The sequence below is a fragment of the Salmo salar genome, chromosome 04, assembly GCF_965601325.2.
Source record: "Salmo salar chromosome 04, fSalSal1, whole genome shotgun sequence".
Taxonomy (NCBI): domain Eukaryota; kingdom Metazoa; phylum Chordata; class Actinopteri; order Salmoniformes; family Salmonidae; genus Salmo; species Salmo salar.
In genome coordinates, this window is record NC_138294.1 from 93699107 (window position 1) to 93715715 (window position 16609).

The 16609-nt window shown below is 38.3% G+C and overlaps 1 protein-coding gene across 1 annotated transcript in view; it reads right to left on the reverse strand.

Moving 5' to 3' along the window:
- LOC106604043 (hormonally up-regulated neu tumor-associated kinase homolog A) overlaps positions 1 to 5278 on the reverse strand; it is a 43504-nt gene extending 38226 nt beyond the window's left edge. The window contains exon 1 of the mRNA XM_045717474.2: positions 4278 to 5278. Within this exon, the coding sequence (XP_045573430.1) occupies positions 4278 to 4637 (360 nt within the window). The 5' untranslated portion in view covers positions 4638 to 5278. The remainder of the gene's footprint in view (positions 1 to 4277) is intronic.
- Between the last annotated feature and the right edge of the window lie 11331 nt (positions 5279 to 16609).

Sequence of the window (16609 nt, forward strand, 5' to 3'; positions counted from 1 at the left end):
GAAAGTGGCACGGAGAGAAAGAACGGAGAGAGATGCCTCAAATAGCGAAGTAAATTATAAAAATGGACATTACACATGGCGTATCACATTTTAACAAACCAAACATTCAAATGCCGTTATAGAAGGTAAAGTAAAAACCCAAACCGGTCCCTGCATCAATACCGGTATATCATAAAATACGGTATACCGCCCAGCCCTACAACAAATTCAATCCATTTCAGACAACTTCCTTGACAAAACGTTCCATTGTAATAGTGAAGGTGTAAACTTGGCAGTGGAAAACCTAAACAGTATATTTCACCTCTCAGCTTCCCGATAAAATCTAAGAGACAAGGCAAGAAGAGCCTTCTATGCCAACATAAGGAACATAAAATTCGACATACCAATTAGGATTGGATAAGAGCGTCTGCTAAATGACTTAAATGTAAATGTAAATGTATTGTTTATGTCACTTTTGTTTATTATCTACCTCACTTGCTTTGGCGATGTTAACATATGTTTCCCATGCCAATAAAGCCCCTTAAATTGAGAGACACAGAGAGAGAGAGAGACAGAGAGAGAGAGAGAGAGAGAGACACACACACACACACACAGAGACATACAGTGGAGGTGAGGTGAGATCACTACTAGACAGCAGAACAGTCTGTATGTTTGAGCAAAGCTACTGAGGAGACCTCATCACAGCACAGCCACTACCCACCACATGGTACAGAACACACACTGCAGTAAATTTTGACAATAGTCAAGCTGGGTTTTGGGCAGGGGAGTGTGTGTGTGTGTGTGTGTGTGTGTGTGTGTGTGTGTGTGTGTGTGTGTGTGTGTGTGTGTGTGTGTGTGTGTGTGTGTGTGTGTGTGTGTGTGTGTGTGTGTGTGTGCCTCACTGTGTTGGTTGGCCATCCACAACCTGGCACTATACTAGCTCATTCATAATGAAATATTAAGATGGGTTATTAACATCTCAGATTAAACAGCGATGATAACATTAAAATGGGTTATTAACATCTCAGATTAAACAGCGATGATAACATTAAAATGGGTTATTAACATCTCAGATTAAACAGCGATGATAACATTAAGATGGGTTATTAACATCTCAGATTAAACAGCGATGATAACATTAAAATGGGTTATTAACATCTCAGATTAAACAGCGATGATAACATTAAAATGGGTTATTAACATCTCAGATTAAACAGCGATGATAACATTAAGATGTGTAACAGCTCAGATTAAACAGCGATGATAACATTAAGAATATTAAGGTTATCAGTCATTGTATAGTAAACCTAAACTAAAGTGAACTCAAGTGATATAATTGGAAAATAACAATAACATCACATTGTAATGTGAAGTGTCTATTTATATGTGAAGTGTCTAAGTGTTTAATAGTATTGTAATGTGAAGTGTCTAAGTGTTTAATAGTATTGTAATGTGAAGTGTCTAAGTGTTTAATAGTATTTTAATATGAATATGAAGTTTCTAAGTGTTTAATAGTATTGTAATGTGAAGTGTCTAAGTGTTTAATAGTATTGTAATATGAATATGAAGTTTCTAAGTGTTTAATAGTATTGTAATGTGAAGTGTCTAATATGAAGTGTCTAAGTGTTTAATAGTATTGTAATGTGAAGTGTCTAAGTGTTTAATAGTATTGTATTGTGAAGTGTCTAAGTGTTTAATAGTATTGTAATGTGAAGTGTCTAAGTGTTTAATAGTATTGTATTGTGAAGTGTCTAAGTGTTTAATAGTATTGTAATGTGAAGTGTCTAAGTGTTTAATAGTATTGTAATGTGAAGTGTCTAATATGAAGTGTCTAAGTGTTTAATAGTATTGTAATGTGAAGTGTCTAAGTGTTTAATAGTATTGTATTGTGAAGTGTCTAAGTGTTTAATAGTATTGTAATGTGAAGTGTCTAAGTGTTTAATAGTATTTTAATATGAATATGAAGTTTCTAAGTGTTTAATAGTATTGTAATGTGAAGTGTCTAAGTGTTTAATAGTATTGTAATATGAATATGAAGTTTCTAAGTGTTTAATAGTATTGTAATGTGAAGTGTCTAATATGAAGTGTCTAAGTGTTTAATAGTATTGTAATGTGAAGTGTCTAAGTGTTTAATAGTATTGTAATGTGAAGTGTCTAAGTGTTTAATAGTATTGTAATGTGAAGTGTCTAAGTGTTTAATAGTATTGTATTGTGAAGTGTCTAAGTGTTTAATAGTATTGTAATGTGAAGTGTCTAAGTGTTTAATAGTATTGTATTGTGAAGTGTCTAAGTGTTTAATAGTATTGTAATGTGAAGTGTCTAAGTGTTTAATAGTATTTTAATATGAATATGAAGTTTCTAAGTGTTTAATAGTATTGTAATGTGAAGTGTCTAAGTGTTTAATAGTATTGTAATATGAATATGAAGTTTCTAAGTGTTTAATAGTATTGTAATGTGAAGTGTCTAATATGAAGTGTCTAAGTGTTTAATAGTATTGTAATGTGAAGTGTCTAAGTGTTTAATAGTATTGTATTGTGAAGTGTCTAAGTGTTTAATAGTATTGTAATGTGAAGTGTCTAAGTGTTTAATAGTATTGTAATGTGAAGTGTCTAATATGAAGTGTCTAAGTGTTTAATAGTATTGTAATGTGAAGTGTCTAAGTGTTTAATAGTATTGTATTGTGAAGTGTCTAAGTGTTTAATAGTATTGTAATGTGAAGTGTCTAAGTGTTTAATAGTATTTTAATATGAATATGAAGTTTCTAAGTGTTTAATAGTATTGTAATGTGAAGTGTCTAAGTGTTTAATAGTATTGTAATATGAATATGAAGTTTCTAAGTGTTTAATAGTATTGTAATGTGAAGTGTCTAATATGAAGTGTCTAAGTGTTTAATAGTATTGTAATGTGAAGTGTCTAAGTGTTTAATAGTATTGTAATGTGAAGTGTCTAAGTGTTTAATAGTATTGTAATGTGAAGTGTCTAAGTGTTTAATAGTATTGTATTGTGAAGTGTCTAAGTGTTTAATAGTATTGTAATGTGAAGTGTCTAAGTGTTTAATAGTATTGTATTGTGAAGTGTCTAAGTGTTTAATAGTATTGTAATGTGAAGTGTCTAAGTGTTTAATAGTATTTTAATATGAATATGAAGTTTCTAAGTGTTTAATAGTATTGTAATGTGAAGTGTCTAAGTGTTTAATAGTATTGTAATATGAATATGAAGTTTCTAAGTGTTTAATAGTATTGTAATGTGAAGTGTCTAATATGAAGTGTCTAAGTGTTTAATAGTATTGTATTGTGAAGTGTCTAAGTGTTTAATAGTATTGTAATGTGAAGTGTCTAAGTGTTTAATAGTATTGTAATGTGAAGTGTCTAATATGAAGTGTCTAAGTGTTTAATAGTATTGTAATGTGAAGTGTCTAAGTGTTTAATAGTATTGTATTGTGAAGTGTCTAAGTGTTTAATAGTATTGTAATGTGAAGTGTCTAAGTGTTTAATAGTATTTTAATATGAATATGAAGTTTCTAAGTGTTTAATAGTATTGTAATGTGAAGTGTCTAAGTGTTTAATAGTATTGTAATATGAATATGAAGTTTCTAAGTGTTTAATAGTATTGTAATGTGAAGTGTCTAATATGAAGTGTCTAAGTGTTTAATAGTATTGTAATGTGAAGTGTCTAAGTGTTTAATAGTATTGTAATGTGAAGTGTCTAAGTGTTTAATAGTATTGTAATGTGAAGTGTCTAAGTGTTTAATAGTATTGTATTGTGAAGTGTCTAAGTGTTTAATAGTATTGTAATGTGAAGTGTCTAAGTGTTTAATAGTATTGTATTGTGAAGTGTCTAAGTGTTTAATAGTATTGTAATGTGAAGTGTCTAAGTGTTTAATAGTATTTTAATATGAATATGAAGTTTCTAAGTGTTTAATAGTATTGTAATGTGAAGTGTCTAAGTGTTTAATAGTATTGTAATATGAATATGAAGTTTCTAAGTGTTTAATAGTATTGTAATGTGAAGTGTCTAATATGAAGTGTCTAAGTGTTTAATAGTATTGTAATGTGAAGTGTCTAAGTGTTTAATACTATTGTAATGTGAAGTGTCTAAGTGTTTAATAGTATTGTAATCCAGTTACCAAAGTTGTCAAAATCAGGAATAAATCATCACATCACCTGACAAAAAATCCAAAGTGTTTTTCGTCGCTTGCTGAAAATAATCATTCCACATGCATGGAAAATATGAAAAAAAATATTCATGCATCAGTAAAAACTTCACAAATAAGTTTGCCAACTGTGAACTAGCCCTACCTTCTCTCCAGTCATGGCGTGAAGTCCCTCTCGGACTTTAGCGAAGGAGCCCTCTCCAAGTTTCCTCCCGATCAAGTAGTTTCCCACCCGCTTAGTGTGGTAAAAGTTACGGAGGATATCCGCAGCAGGACTACCTAGAGGAACCGGGACAACGTTCTCCGGTGTAGAGGCTGGGGCTTTACCCCCGGGGACAACGTTCTCCGGTGTAGAGGCCAGGGCTTTACCCCCGGGGACAACGTTCTCCGGTGTAGAGGCCGGGGCTTTACCCCCCGGGACAACGTTCTCCGGTGTAGAGGCCGGGGCTTTACCCCCGTGTAACCGGGGACTACCGACAACCATGTCAACGTCAACGACTGGCATAAAAACTCCGAACTGTCAAACTTACAAAAGGAAGGTTTATTTTCACCGTTTTTGGAGTCGTTTCCAACTGTCCGTCCTCGTTGTGTCCCCTGCGCTCTATACCTGGCCAGTACGGTATGTGAGGAGCATCAGAATGAAAGTCCCGTCTGCCTGTCCTGTCCGTTGTCCCCGTTGAATGTAAATAGACCAATTTAACCGGACCCCGAGCCACCTGTTCAACCAACGCGTTAACATGCACTTGTGCGTAGTTTCCAAGAGCTTGACGCGTCCAAACGTTTTCTAACACTTAAACGGTCTCATAAAGAAAAATACAAAATTGAAATAGGCTTCTTGACTGAGAAAATAAATATCTAAATAGTTCCAAAAGTTGTCATAAATGTGTTTAAAACGGAGTGTAAATATCCTTGTGCTGTTCATTAATAAACTTGTCTCTCTCGGTGTTTTGTGGAGCCGAGCGCTCATTCCCGGTGAAGCGGTTATTGGATTTGAGAGTGAAGAACGCTGTAGGGTTTGATGCGACTTTCCCGGTTCACTGGATGGGCGTTACATGTTTGTGAGAAAAACGCTCCTTGACTCGGTAACCGGGTTGAGCTGTAATCCTATCAGACGCGGCGGCGGGAGCAGACGTGAGACCCCCTCCACACCTCTCAACTCAAAGGGCTCTCTCTCTCTCTCTCTGTCTCTGTCTCTCTGTCTCTGTCTCTCTCTCTCTCTCTCTCTCTCTCTCTCTCTCTCTCTCTCTCTCAAACAAAGACTGGTCCAACTCTCCTGGAGACTGGCTATGGGGATGATATCACCTGTCTCTCTCTCTTCCCTGATTGGAAGGTGACTCCTGGTAGCTAAAGAATATGGATCGTGATTAATGAGCCTATTGATTTGTCTTGCTGTTTGGCGAGAGACACACCCCCCTTTCCCTCCCCTCCTCCAAGGGAGTCCGGTCTTGAATATAGATAACCTTGTAGTGTAGACTAGGCTATGTTGTTAACCATTAATAGTCTAAACGTAAATGATGTGTTATGTCTAAGTTAATATAAGGGTGGTTTTTGCATGTTTTTTTTTAATTAATTTTTTTAAGGAACAAAGAAACGTTTTGATTTATGATGTTGAACCTTTGCGTTAAAGGGCTGTGGCTCTCCGTTCCTCACGATCAGCTCCGTTACCAAAATATCACGGCGACTCTCCGCGTACCAATAAGCCAAATGAGCTAACATCCTTTTCTAATGGACATTATTTTTTATACAGTGACGTCTCAATACAAACATGACAGTGGTCTGGTCTAAAGGACATTCTAAACACAATAACATTTGTGTTGTCTTTCTGTCTGTGTGTGTTGTGAGTGCGAGTCGAACGCATAGGATACAGCTATTGCATCAGATGTGTTTGGTCTTCAACACAAGAGAAGTAGCACGCGGGGAAACTAAAACACTTTCCCTTTTCTACGTTTATTCATCACCATGGAGAAGCCGGATGTTTTAATTCATGAATTAATGATAATTGAAGTGAACAAAGAGCAGCGGACTCCCTTTGAAGGTCTCTTCATCTGAGAGGAATGAGCTCAGTCTCTATAAACACACACACACACACACACACACACACACACACACACATAACACACACACACACACACACACACACACACACACACACAGACACAGACACACACACACACACACACACACACACACACACACACACACACACACACACACACACAGACACAGACACACACACACACACACACATACACACACACACACACACACACACACACACACACACAGACACAGACACAGTCACACACACACACACACACACACACACACACACACACACACACACACACACACACACAGAGACACACACACACACACACACACACACACACACACACACACACACACACACACATACACACACACACACACACACACACACGAGAAAGGTTTTGTTAAGTTCATAAGCAAAGTGCATTACATTCAACATCTTAAATTAAGCTCCCGAAGAGTACAGTGTCTATCATAGTCTGTCAACACTTAAAGGGATTATCATAGTCTGTCAACACTTAAAGGGATTATCAGTCTGTCAACACTTAAAGGGATTATCAGTCTGTCAACACTTAAAGGGATTATCATAGTCTGTCAACACTTAAAGGGATTATCAGTCTGTCAACACTTAAAGGGATTATCATAGTCTGTCAACACTTAAAGGGATTATCAGTCTGTCAACACTTAAAGGGATTATCAATCTGTCAACACTTAAAGGGATTATCAGTCTGTCAACACTTAAAGGGATTATCATAGTCTGTCAACACTTAAAGGGTTTATCAGTCTGTCAACACTTAAAGGGATTATCAGTCTGTCAACACTTAAAGGGTTTATCATAGTCTGAATGTGTACACATACACACAGCAGTGTCCTAGAATATTGGACCGTGAGTTTTCATGCTTTTCTAATTCTCAGCGCAGCTCAAGCAATTTCTCCCACTGTCAACCCTTAAAGGGTTTATCAGTCTGTCAACCCTTAAAGGGATTATCAGTCTGTCAACCCTTAAAGGGTTTATCAGTCTGTCAACACTTAAAGGGATTATCAGTCTGTCAACACTTAAAGGGTTTATCATAGTCTGAATGTGTACACATACACACAGCAGTGTCCTAGAATATTGGACCGTGAGTTTTCATGCTTTTCTAATTCTCAGCGCAGCTCAAGCAATTTCTCCCACTGTCAACCCTTAAAGGGTTTATCAGTCTGTCAACCCTTAAAGGGTTTATCAGTCTGTCAACCCTTAAAGGGATTATCAGTCTGTCAACACTTAAAGGGATTATCAGTCTGTCAACCCTTAAAGGGTTTATCAGTCTGTCAACCCTTAAAGGGTTTATCAGTCTGTCAACCCTTAAAGGGATTATCAGTCTGTCAACCCTTAAAGGGATTATCAGTCTGTCAACACTTAAAGGGATTATCAGTCTGTCAACCCTTAAAGGGTTTATCAGTCTGTCAACCCTTAAAGGGATTATCAGTCTGTCAACCCTTAAAAGGATTATCAGTCTGTCAACACTTAAAGGGTTTATCAGTCTGTCAACCCTTAAAGGGATTATCAGTCTGTCAACCCTTAAAGGGATTATCAGTCTGTCAACCCTTAAAGGGTTTATCAGTCTGTCAACACTTAAAGGGTTTATCAGTCTGTCAACCCTTAAAGGGATTATCAGTCTGTCAACCCTTAAAGGGATTATCAGTCTGTCAACCCTTAAAGGGTTTATCAGTCTGTCAACACTTAAAGGGTTTATCAGTCTGTCAACCCTTAAAGGGATTATCAGTCTGTCAACCCTTAAAGGGATTATCAGTCTGTCAACCCTTAAAGGGTTTATCAGTCTGTCAACCCTTAAAGGGATTATCAGTCTGTCAACCCTTAAAGGGATTATCAGTCTGTCAACCCATTCAGATGAACAGAGGACACCTACTGGAGTCACATTGGTTGGGAATTGTGGGAAGGTGGACATTCGGGCTTTGTCCCGTCCCCCAGCGGATGGTGGTCTCAGAGCTGAGTAGTTACGGGACTCTGGACTATCTCGTCTCAGCTTCTATGGATTCTGATATACGCTTTAAAAAAAGGGTTGATCATAGTTCAAAACGTATATATGAATATTGGACAATTGACTTTCATACTTTTCGAATTCTCAGAGCAAGCTCAAACAATTTCTCCAACTGTCGACAGGTTGAAATGACTAGAGGATTAGTACTGGAGATGTGTTGGTTGGGACATTCGCTCTGTGTATTCCCTGTGGTCAAGTACCTACTGTATGGGATGCAGGACTAGCGAGTCTCAGTGTCTGTGGACTGTGATTTACACTGTAATTTACTGCAGTGTGATAAATCAGGGTCACACAGAGTGATTCTTAGTCTTAAAACAAAGGTATAAACCACACACACCCGTACCTTGTCAGATATAGTGTTGAAATCTGTTCCATTTTGAGTTTATATCCCAATATTACACTTGATAAGCAAAACCGTTTAGCATAGAAACACCGTATTTTTGTCATTAAAAAAAAAAGAAATAATCTTTATTCATTAGGAAATATATGAATAATTTTCCACCTATGAGGTCACTGTCTGCAGGAAAAGCATTTTAAGACAACAAGAGGCGTTGCCATGGTGCAAATCATAATCAATCAATCGACAAAAAAAATACCATATTTTGGGCGGTAGGGTTGTTAGAGAACACAATATGGGTTAAAAATATATATATATATTTTTTAATCATATTTTCCTATTTTTATTTGTTCATGTTTTGGGAAAAACTCGATCATTTAATTGTTGTTGTCATTTATAGCCTAGAATATGGGACTGTTTAATTTTTTCTCCGCTGCAAAGTGTCAGCTCAGCACATGTTGCCTTATAGTTGCTCCACCTTGCTTTGTCTCCTGGAAGGTGCTGTCTAGACACTGACGAAATCAGACGAGACGAACAAATAACGGAGCTAAAACAAGAATGTAGCGCCACCTATTGGTGGTATTATATATTACGATCTATACAATGATTTCTTCAAAACGCCGAAGTTGTACTGTAGTGATGAATGAGCCAGCCAGGTACGCTATACATGTCAGCCATATATATCTTTAATATGACTGATATAACTAGGCTATTATATTGTAAAAGCAGTTACCAAGTTACTTTGGACCATACCATAATATCCTACATGCAGTGATATGAGTTGCATAGACTGTTAAATGTCTCTCCCTCACATCTACACTGATGCTAAAATGTATTATAGATAAGATTCATTACCACCCTTCTACGCTGCTGTTCATTAATTATTTATTATCATTAGTATCTATCTATTAACCCTGCTACTGGTTAGTATCTATTAACCCTGCTACTGGTTAGTATCTATTAACCCTGCTACTGGTTAGTATCTATTAACCCTGCTACTGGTTAGTATCTATTAACCCTGCTACTGGTTAGTATCTATTAACCCTGCTACTGGTTAGTATCTATTAACCCTGCTACTGGTTAGTATCTATCTATTAACCCTGCTACTGGTTAGTATCTATTAACCCTGCTACTGGTTAGTATCTATTAACCCTGCTACTGGTTAGTATCTATTAACCCTGCTACTGGTTAGTATCTATCTATTAACCCTGCTACTGGTTAGTATCTATTAACCCTGCTACTGGTTAGTATCTATTAACCCTGCTACTGGTTAGTATCTATTAACCCTGCTACTGGTTAGTATCTATTAACCCTGCTACTGGTTAGTATCTATTAACCCTGCTACTGGTTAGTATCTATTAACCCTGCTACTGGTTAGTATCTATTAACCCTGCTACTGGTTAGTATCTATTAACCCTGCTACTGGTTAGTATCTATTAACCCTGCTACTGGTTAGTATCTATTAACCCTGCTACTGGTTAGTATCTATTAACCCTGCTACTGGTTAGTATCTATTAACCCTGCTACTGGTTAGTATCTATTAACCCTGCTACTGGTTAGTATCTATCTATTAACCCTGCTACTGGTTAGTATCTATTAACCCTGCTACTGGTTAGTATCTATTAACCCTGCTACTGGTTAGTATCTATTAACCCTGCTACTGGTTAGTATCTATTAACCCTGCTACTGGTTAATATCTATCTATTAACCCTGCTACTGGTTAGTATCTATTAACCCTGCTACTGGTTAGTATCTATTAACCCTGCTACTGGTTAGTATCTATTAACCCTGCTACTGGTTAGTATCTATTAACCCTGCTACTGGTTAGTATCTATCTATTAACCCTGCTACTGGTTAGTATCTATCTATTAACCCTGCTACTGGTTAGTATCTATTAACCCTGCTACTGGTTAGTATCTATTAACCCTGCTACTGGTTAGTATCTATTAACCCTGCTACTGGTTAGTATCTATCTATTAACCCTGCTACTGGTTAGTATCTATTAACCCTGCTACTGGTTAGTATCTATTAACCCTGCTACTGGTTAGTATCTATTAACCCTGCTACTGGTTAGTATCTATCTATTAACCCTGCTACTGGTTAGTATCTATTAACCCTGCTACTGGTTAGTATCTATTAACCCTGCTACTGGTTAGTATCTATTAACCCTGCTACTGGTTAGTATCTATTAACCCTGCTACTGGTTAGTATCTATTAACCCTGCTACTGGTTAGTATCTATCTATTAACCCTGCTACTGGTTAGTATCTATCTATTAACCCTGCTACTGGTTAGTATCTATTAACCCTGCTACTGGTTAGTATCTATTAACCCTGCTACTGGTTAGTATCTATTAACCCTGCTACTGGTTAGTATCTATCTATTAACCCTGCTACTGGTTAGTATCTATTAACCCTGCTACTGGTTAGTATCTATTAACCCTGCTACTGGTTAGTATCTATTAACCCTGCTACTGGTTAGTATCTATTAACCCTGCTACTGGTTAGTATCTATTAACCCTGCTACTGGTTAGTATCTATTAACCCTGCTACTGGTTAGTATCTATCTATTAACCCTGCTACTGGTTAGTATCTATTAACCCTGCTACTGGTTAGTATCTATTAACCCTGCTACTGGTTAGTATCTATTAACCCTGCTACTGGTTAGTATCTATCTATTAACCCTGCTACTGGTTAGTATCTATTAACCCTGCTACTGGTTAGTATCTATTAACCCTGTTACTGGTTAGTATCTATTAACCCTGCTACTGGTTAGTATCTATTAACCCTGCTACTGGTTAGTATCTATTAACCCTGCTACTGGTTAGTATCTATTAACCCTGCTACTGGTTAGTATCTATTAACCCTGCTACTGGTTAGTATCTATCTATTAACCCTGCTACTGGTTAGTATCTATTAACCCTGCTACTGGTTAGTATCTATCTATTAACCCTGCTACTGGTTAGTATATATTAACCCTGCGACTGGTTAGTATCTATTAACCCTGCTACTGGTTAGTATCTATTAACCCTGCTACTGGTTAGTATCTATTAACCCTGCTACTGGTTAGTATCTATTAACCCTGCTACTGGTTAGTATCTATTAACCCTGCTACTGGTTAGTATCTATTAACCCTGCTACTGGTTAGTATCTATCTATTAACCCTGCTACTGGTTAGTATCTATTAACCCTGCTACTGGTTAGTATCTATTAACCCTGCTACTGGTTAGTATCTATTAACCCTGCTACTGGTTAGTATCTATTAACCCTGCTACTGGTTAGTATCTATCTATTAACCCTGCTACTGGTTAGTATCTATTAACCCTGCTACTGGTTAGTATCTATTAACCCTGCTACTGGTTAGTATCTATTAACCCTGCTACTGGTTAGTATCTATTAACCCTGCTACTGGTTAGTATCTATCTATTAACCCTGCTACTGGTTAGTATCTATTAACCCTGCTACTGGTTAGTATATATTAAGCCTGCTACTGGTTAGTATCTATTAACCCTGCTACTGGTTAGTATCTATTAACCCTGCTACTGGTTAGTATCTATTAACCCTGCTACTGGTTAGTATCTATTAACCCTGCTACTGGTTAGTATCTATCTATTAACCCTGCTACTGGTTAGTATCTATTAACCCTGCTACTGGTTAGTATCTATTAACCCTGCTACTGGTTAGTATCTATTAACCCTGCTACTGGTTAGTATCTAGTAACCCTGCTACTGGTTAGTATCTATTAACCCTGCTACTGGTTAGTATCTATTAACCCTGCTACTGGTTAGTATCTATCTATTAACCCTGCTACTGGTTAGTATCTATTAACCCTGCTACTGGTTAGTATCTATTAACCCTGCTACTGGTGAGTATCTATCTATTAACCCTGCTACTGGTTAGTATCTATTAACCCTGCTACTGGTTAGTATCTATTAACCCTGCTTCTGGTTAGTATCTATTAACCCTGCTTCTGGTTAGTATCTATTAACATTGCTACTGGTTAGTATCTATTAACCCTGCTACTGGTTAGTATCTATTAACCCTGCTACTGGTTAGTATCTATCTATTAACCCTGCTACTGGTTAGTATCTATTAACCCTGCTACTGGTTAGTATCTATTAACCCTGCTACTGGTTAGTATCTATTAACCCTGCTACTGGTTAGTATCTATTAACCCTGCTACTGGTTAGTATCTATCTATTAACCCTGCTACTGGTTAGTATCTATTAACCCTGCTACTGGTTAGTATCTATTAACCCTGCTACTGGTTAGTATCTATTAACCCTGCTACTGGTTAGTATCTATCTATTAACCCTGCTACTGGTTAGTATCTATTAACCCTGCTACTGGTTAGTATCTATTAACCCTGCTACTGGTTAGTATCTATCTATTAACCCTGCTACTGGTTAGTATCTATTAACCCTGCTACTGGTTAGTATCTATTAACCCTGCTACTGGTTAGTATCTATCTATTAACCCTGCTACTGGTTAGTATCTATTAACCCTGCTACTGGTTAGTATCTATCTATTAACCCTGCTACTGGTTAGTATCTATTAACCCTGCTACTGGTTAGTATCTATTAACCCTGCTACTGGTTAGTATCTATTAACCCTGCTACTGGTTAGTATCTATTAACCCTGCTACTGGTTAGTATCTATTAACCCTGCTACTGGTTAGAATCTATTAACCCTGCTACTGGTTAGTATCTATCTATTAACCCTGCTACTGGTTAGTATCTATCTATTAACCCTGCTACTGGTTAGTATCTATTAACCCTGCTACTGGTTAGTATCTATTAACCCTGCTACTGGTTAGTATCTATTAACCCTGCTACTGGTTAGTATCTATTAACCCTGCTACTGGTTAGTATCTATCTATTAACCCTGCTGCTGGTTAGTATCTATCAACCCTGCTGCTGGTTAGTATCTATTAACCCTGCTACTGGTTAGTATCTATCTATTAACCCTGCTACTGGTTAGTATCTATCTATTAACCCTGCTACTGGTTAGTATCTATTAACCCTGCTACTGGTTAGTATCTATTAACCCTGCTACTGGTTAGTATCTATCTATTAACCCTGCTACTGGTTAGTATCTATTAACCCTGCTACTGGTTAGTATCTATTAACCCTGCTACTAGTTAGTATCTATCTATTAACCCTGCTACTGGTTAGTATCTATCTATTAACCCTGCTGCTGGTTAGTATCTATCAACCCTGCTGCTGGTTAGTATCTATTAACCCTGCTACTGGTTAGTATCTATCTATTAACCCTGCTACTGGTTAGTATCTATTAACCCTGCTACTGGTTAGTATCTATTAACCCTGCTACTGGTTAGTATCTATTAACCCTGCTACTGGTTAGTATCTATCTATTAACCCTGCTACTGGTTAGTATCTATTAACCCTGCTACTGGTTAGTATCTATCTATTAACCCTGCTACTGGTTAGTATCTATCTATTAACCCTGCTACTGGTTAGTATCTATTAATCCTGCTACTGGTTAGTATCTATTAATCCTGCTACTGGTTAGTATCTATTAACCCTGCTACTGGTTAGTATCTATTAACCCTGCTACTGGTTAGTATCTATTAACCCTGCTACTGGTTAGTATCTATTAACCCTGCTACTGGTTAGTATCTATTAACCCTGCTACTGGTTAGTATCTATTAACCCTGCTACTGGTTAGTATCTATTTATTAACCCTGCTACTGGTTAGTATCTATTAACCCTGCTACTGGTTAGTATCTATTAACCCTGCTACTGGTTAGTATCTATCTATTAACCCTGCTACTGGTTAGTATCTATTAACCCTGCTACTGGTTAGTATCTATTAACCCTGCTACTGGTTAGTATCTATTAACCCTGCTACTGGTTAGTATCTATCTATTAACCCTGCTACTGGTTAGTATCTATTAACCCTGCTACTGGTTAGTATCTATTAACCCTGCTACTGGTTAGTATCTATCTATTAACCCTGCTACTGGTTAGTATCTATTAACCCTGCTACTGGTTAGTATCTATTAACCCTGCTACTGGTTAGTATCTATTAACCCTGCTACTGGTTAGTATCTATCTATTAACCCTGCTACTGGTTAGTATCTATTTAACCTGCTACTGTAACAGGGTAACCAGTACAAGTCCCACATTCCACATTAATCATTATTCATAATGGAGATAATTTAATTTGTCAGAAATACTTTTGTATAATAGTTTTTTTTTGTGTTGTCAGTCGAGGTCTTTTTTTTGGATGCCACCAAGGCCACATTTCGTGCTGTTTTCCCAGAGGAGGATGGAGGGTCATGGAGGAAGAGGTGCATCTCCTTCGGGGCAGATGGTGCCTCCGTGACCCTGGGCCACCGTGGGGGAGTGACTGCACCACCTGCAGAGAGAGGCAGGGGGGGGGGCATATAATCCCAAATCCACTGTATGCCACATAGGTTTGTAACTAATAAATTCTCTATGATTTAGTTTTATTTGCTAGCAGAGAATGTTAAACAATACTGTGTGTGTGTGTGCGTCCGCTAACTGCTGGAATGGTAAATACCACAGAATTATTGTTTTCTGTTGGCACAAGAGACAGTTGGGAAGGAGGGTGTCCAGACCCCAGTGGAGTCTTTCAGAGTGCTAAACCCCTGACGCATGGCCAGAAGACCAGGCCAACCTTCACACCTTTGACGATGATGTTGTGGCAGACCTGATGAGGCATTATCACGGAGCCTCTAGAGAGGTAAGAATTTATTTGACACTGCATTGCCATATATGAGACAATGTTACTCACTTGCTCTGTTCAATCCTGCAGATCGGGGTGCAACATGGCTGCTATCCAGGATGAGTGACAGGGGCTCAAAATCCTGGTCAGCCACAATTTCAAGGACAAGTCCTACAGTGTGGGCGTGTGGGAGACCATGTTGACAAAGTGTAACCGATGTGAAATGGCTAGCTAGTTAGCGGTGGTGCGCGCTAATAGCGTTTCAATCGGTGACGTCACTCGCTCTGAGACCTTGAAGTAGTTGTTCCCCTTGCTCTGCAAGGGCCGTGGCTTTTTGTGGAGCAATGGGTAACGATGCTTCGAGGGTGGCTGTCGTTGATGTGTGCAGAGGGTCCCTGGTTCGTGCCCAGGTAGGGTTGCGAGGAGAGGGATGGAAGCTATACTGTTACAAAAGGACCCCTACAGGCACAATTACAAGGTAGACTAACAGTCCTGAGTCCATGTACGGTATCCTGTGGTTGGGTTTGATAAGTTAATGGTAAGAGTTTAAATTAATCTTTTCCCTACAACATAGTGGAGTTGGTGAAGCTTATGCAGGTGCTGCCCATTTCAGCCGCCCAGTGTGAGCGAGGCTTCTCTGCGCAGAATCTGATTTAAGAAGACAACAAGAAGCTGCCCTGGGGTCTCCACCACCGAAGACCAGAAGAGGACCAACCTGGATTGGCCTTCAGTCGAGGAGTTGGATCCCACTCCTGCCGTGGACCTCCTGGCTGACCTCTAGCTGACCAGACGGCCAACATACAGAAGCAGCTGGACAACTGATATCCTTTGCGTCTAATAGACACGGGGTCAATGTGTGATTTTTGGTGGTATGTGCTGTTCCACAGATGTGTGTCTTAGTACACGCACACACACACACAATATATATGTATGTAATAAATTGCTTGTTAATAAACTCTGTGTTACATTTTTCACTGTGCTCCTAAATTTCTTTGTGTGCTCCTACATTTCTTTGTGTGCTCCTACATTTCTTTTCCATTTAGGAGCACATGTACTCCTTGGGAAAAAAAGTTAGCGTAGAGCCCAGTGATGTACTGGGCCGTACGCACTACACTCTGTAGAGCCTTGCGGTCGGAGGCCGAGCAGTTGCCGTACCAGGCAGTGATGCAACCTGTCAGGATGCTCTCGATGGTGCAGCTGTAAAACCTTTTGAGGATCTGAGGACCCATGCCAAATCTTTTCAGTCTCCTGATTGGGAATAGGTTTTGTCGTGCACTCTTCACGACTATCTTGGTGTGCTTGGACCATGTTAGTTTGTTTGGTGATGTAACCAACTTCAT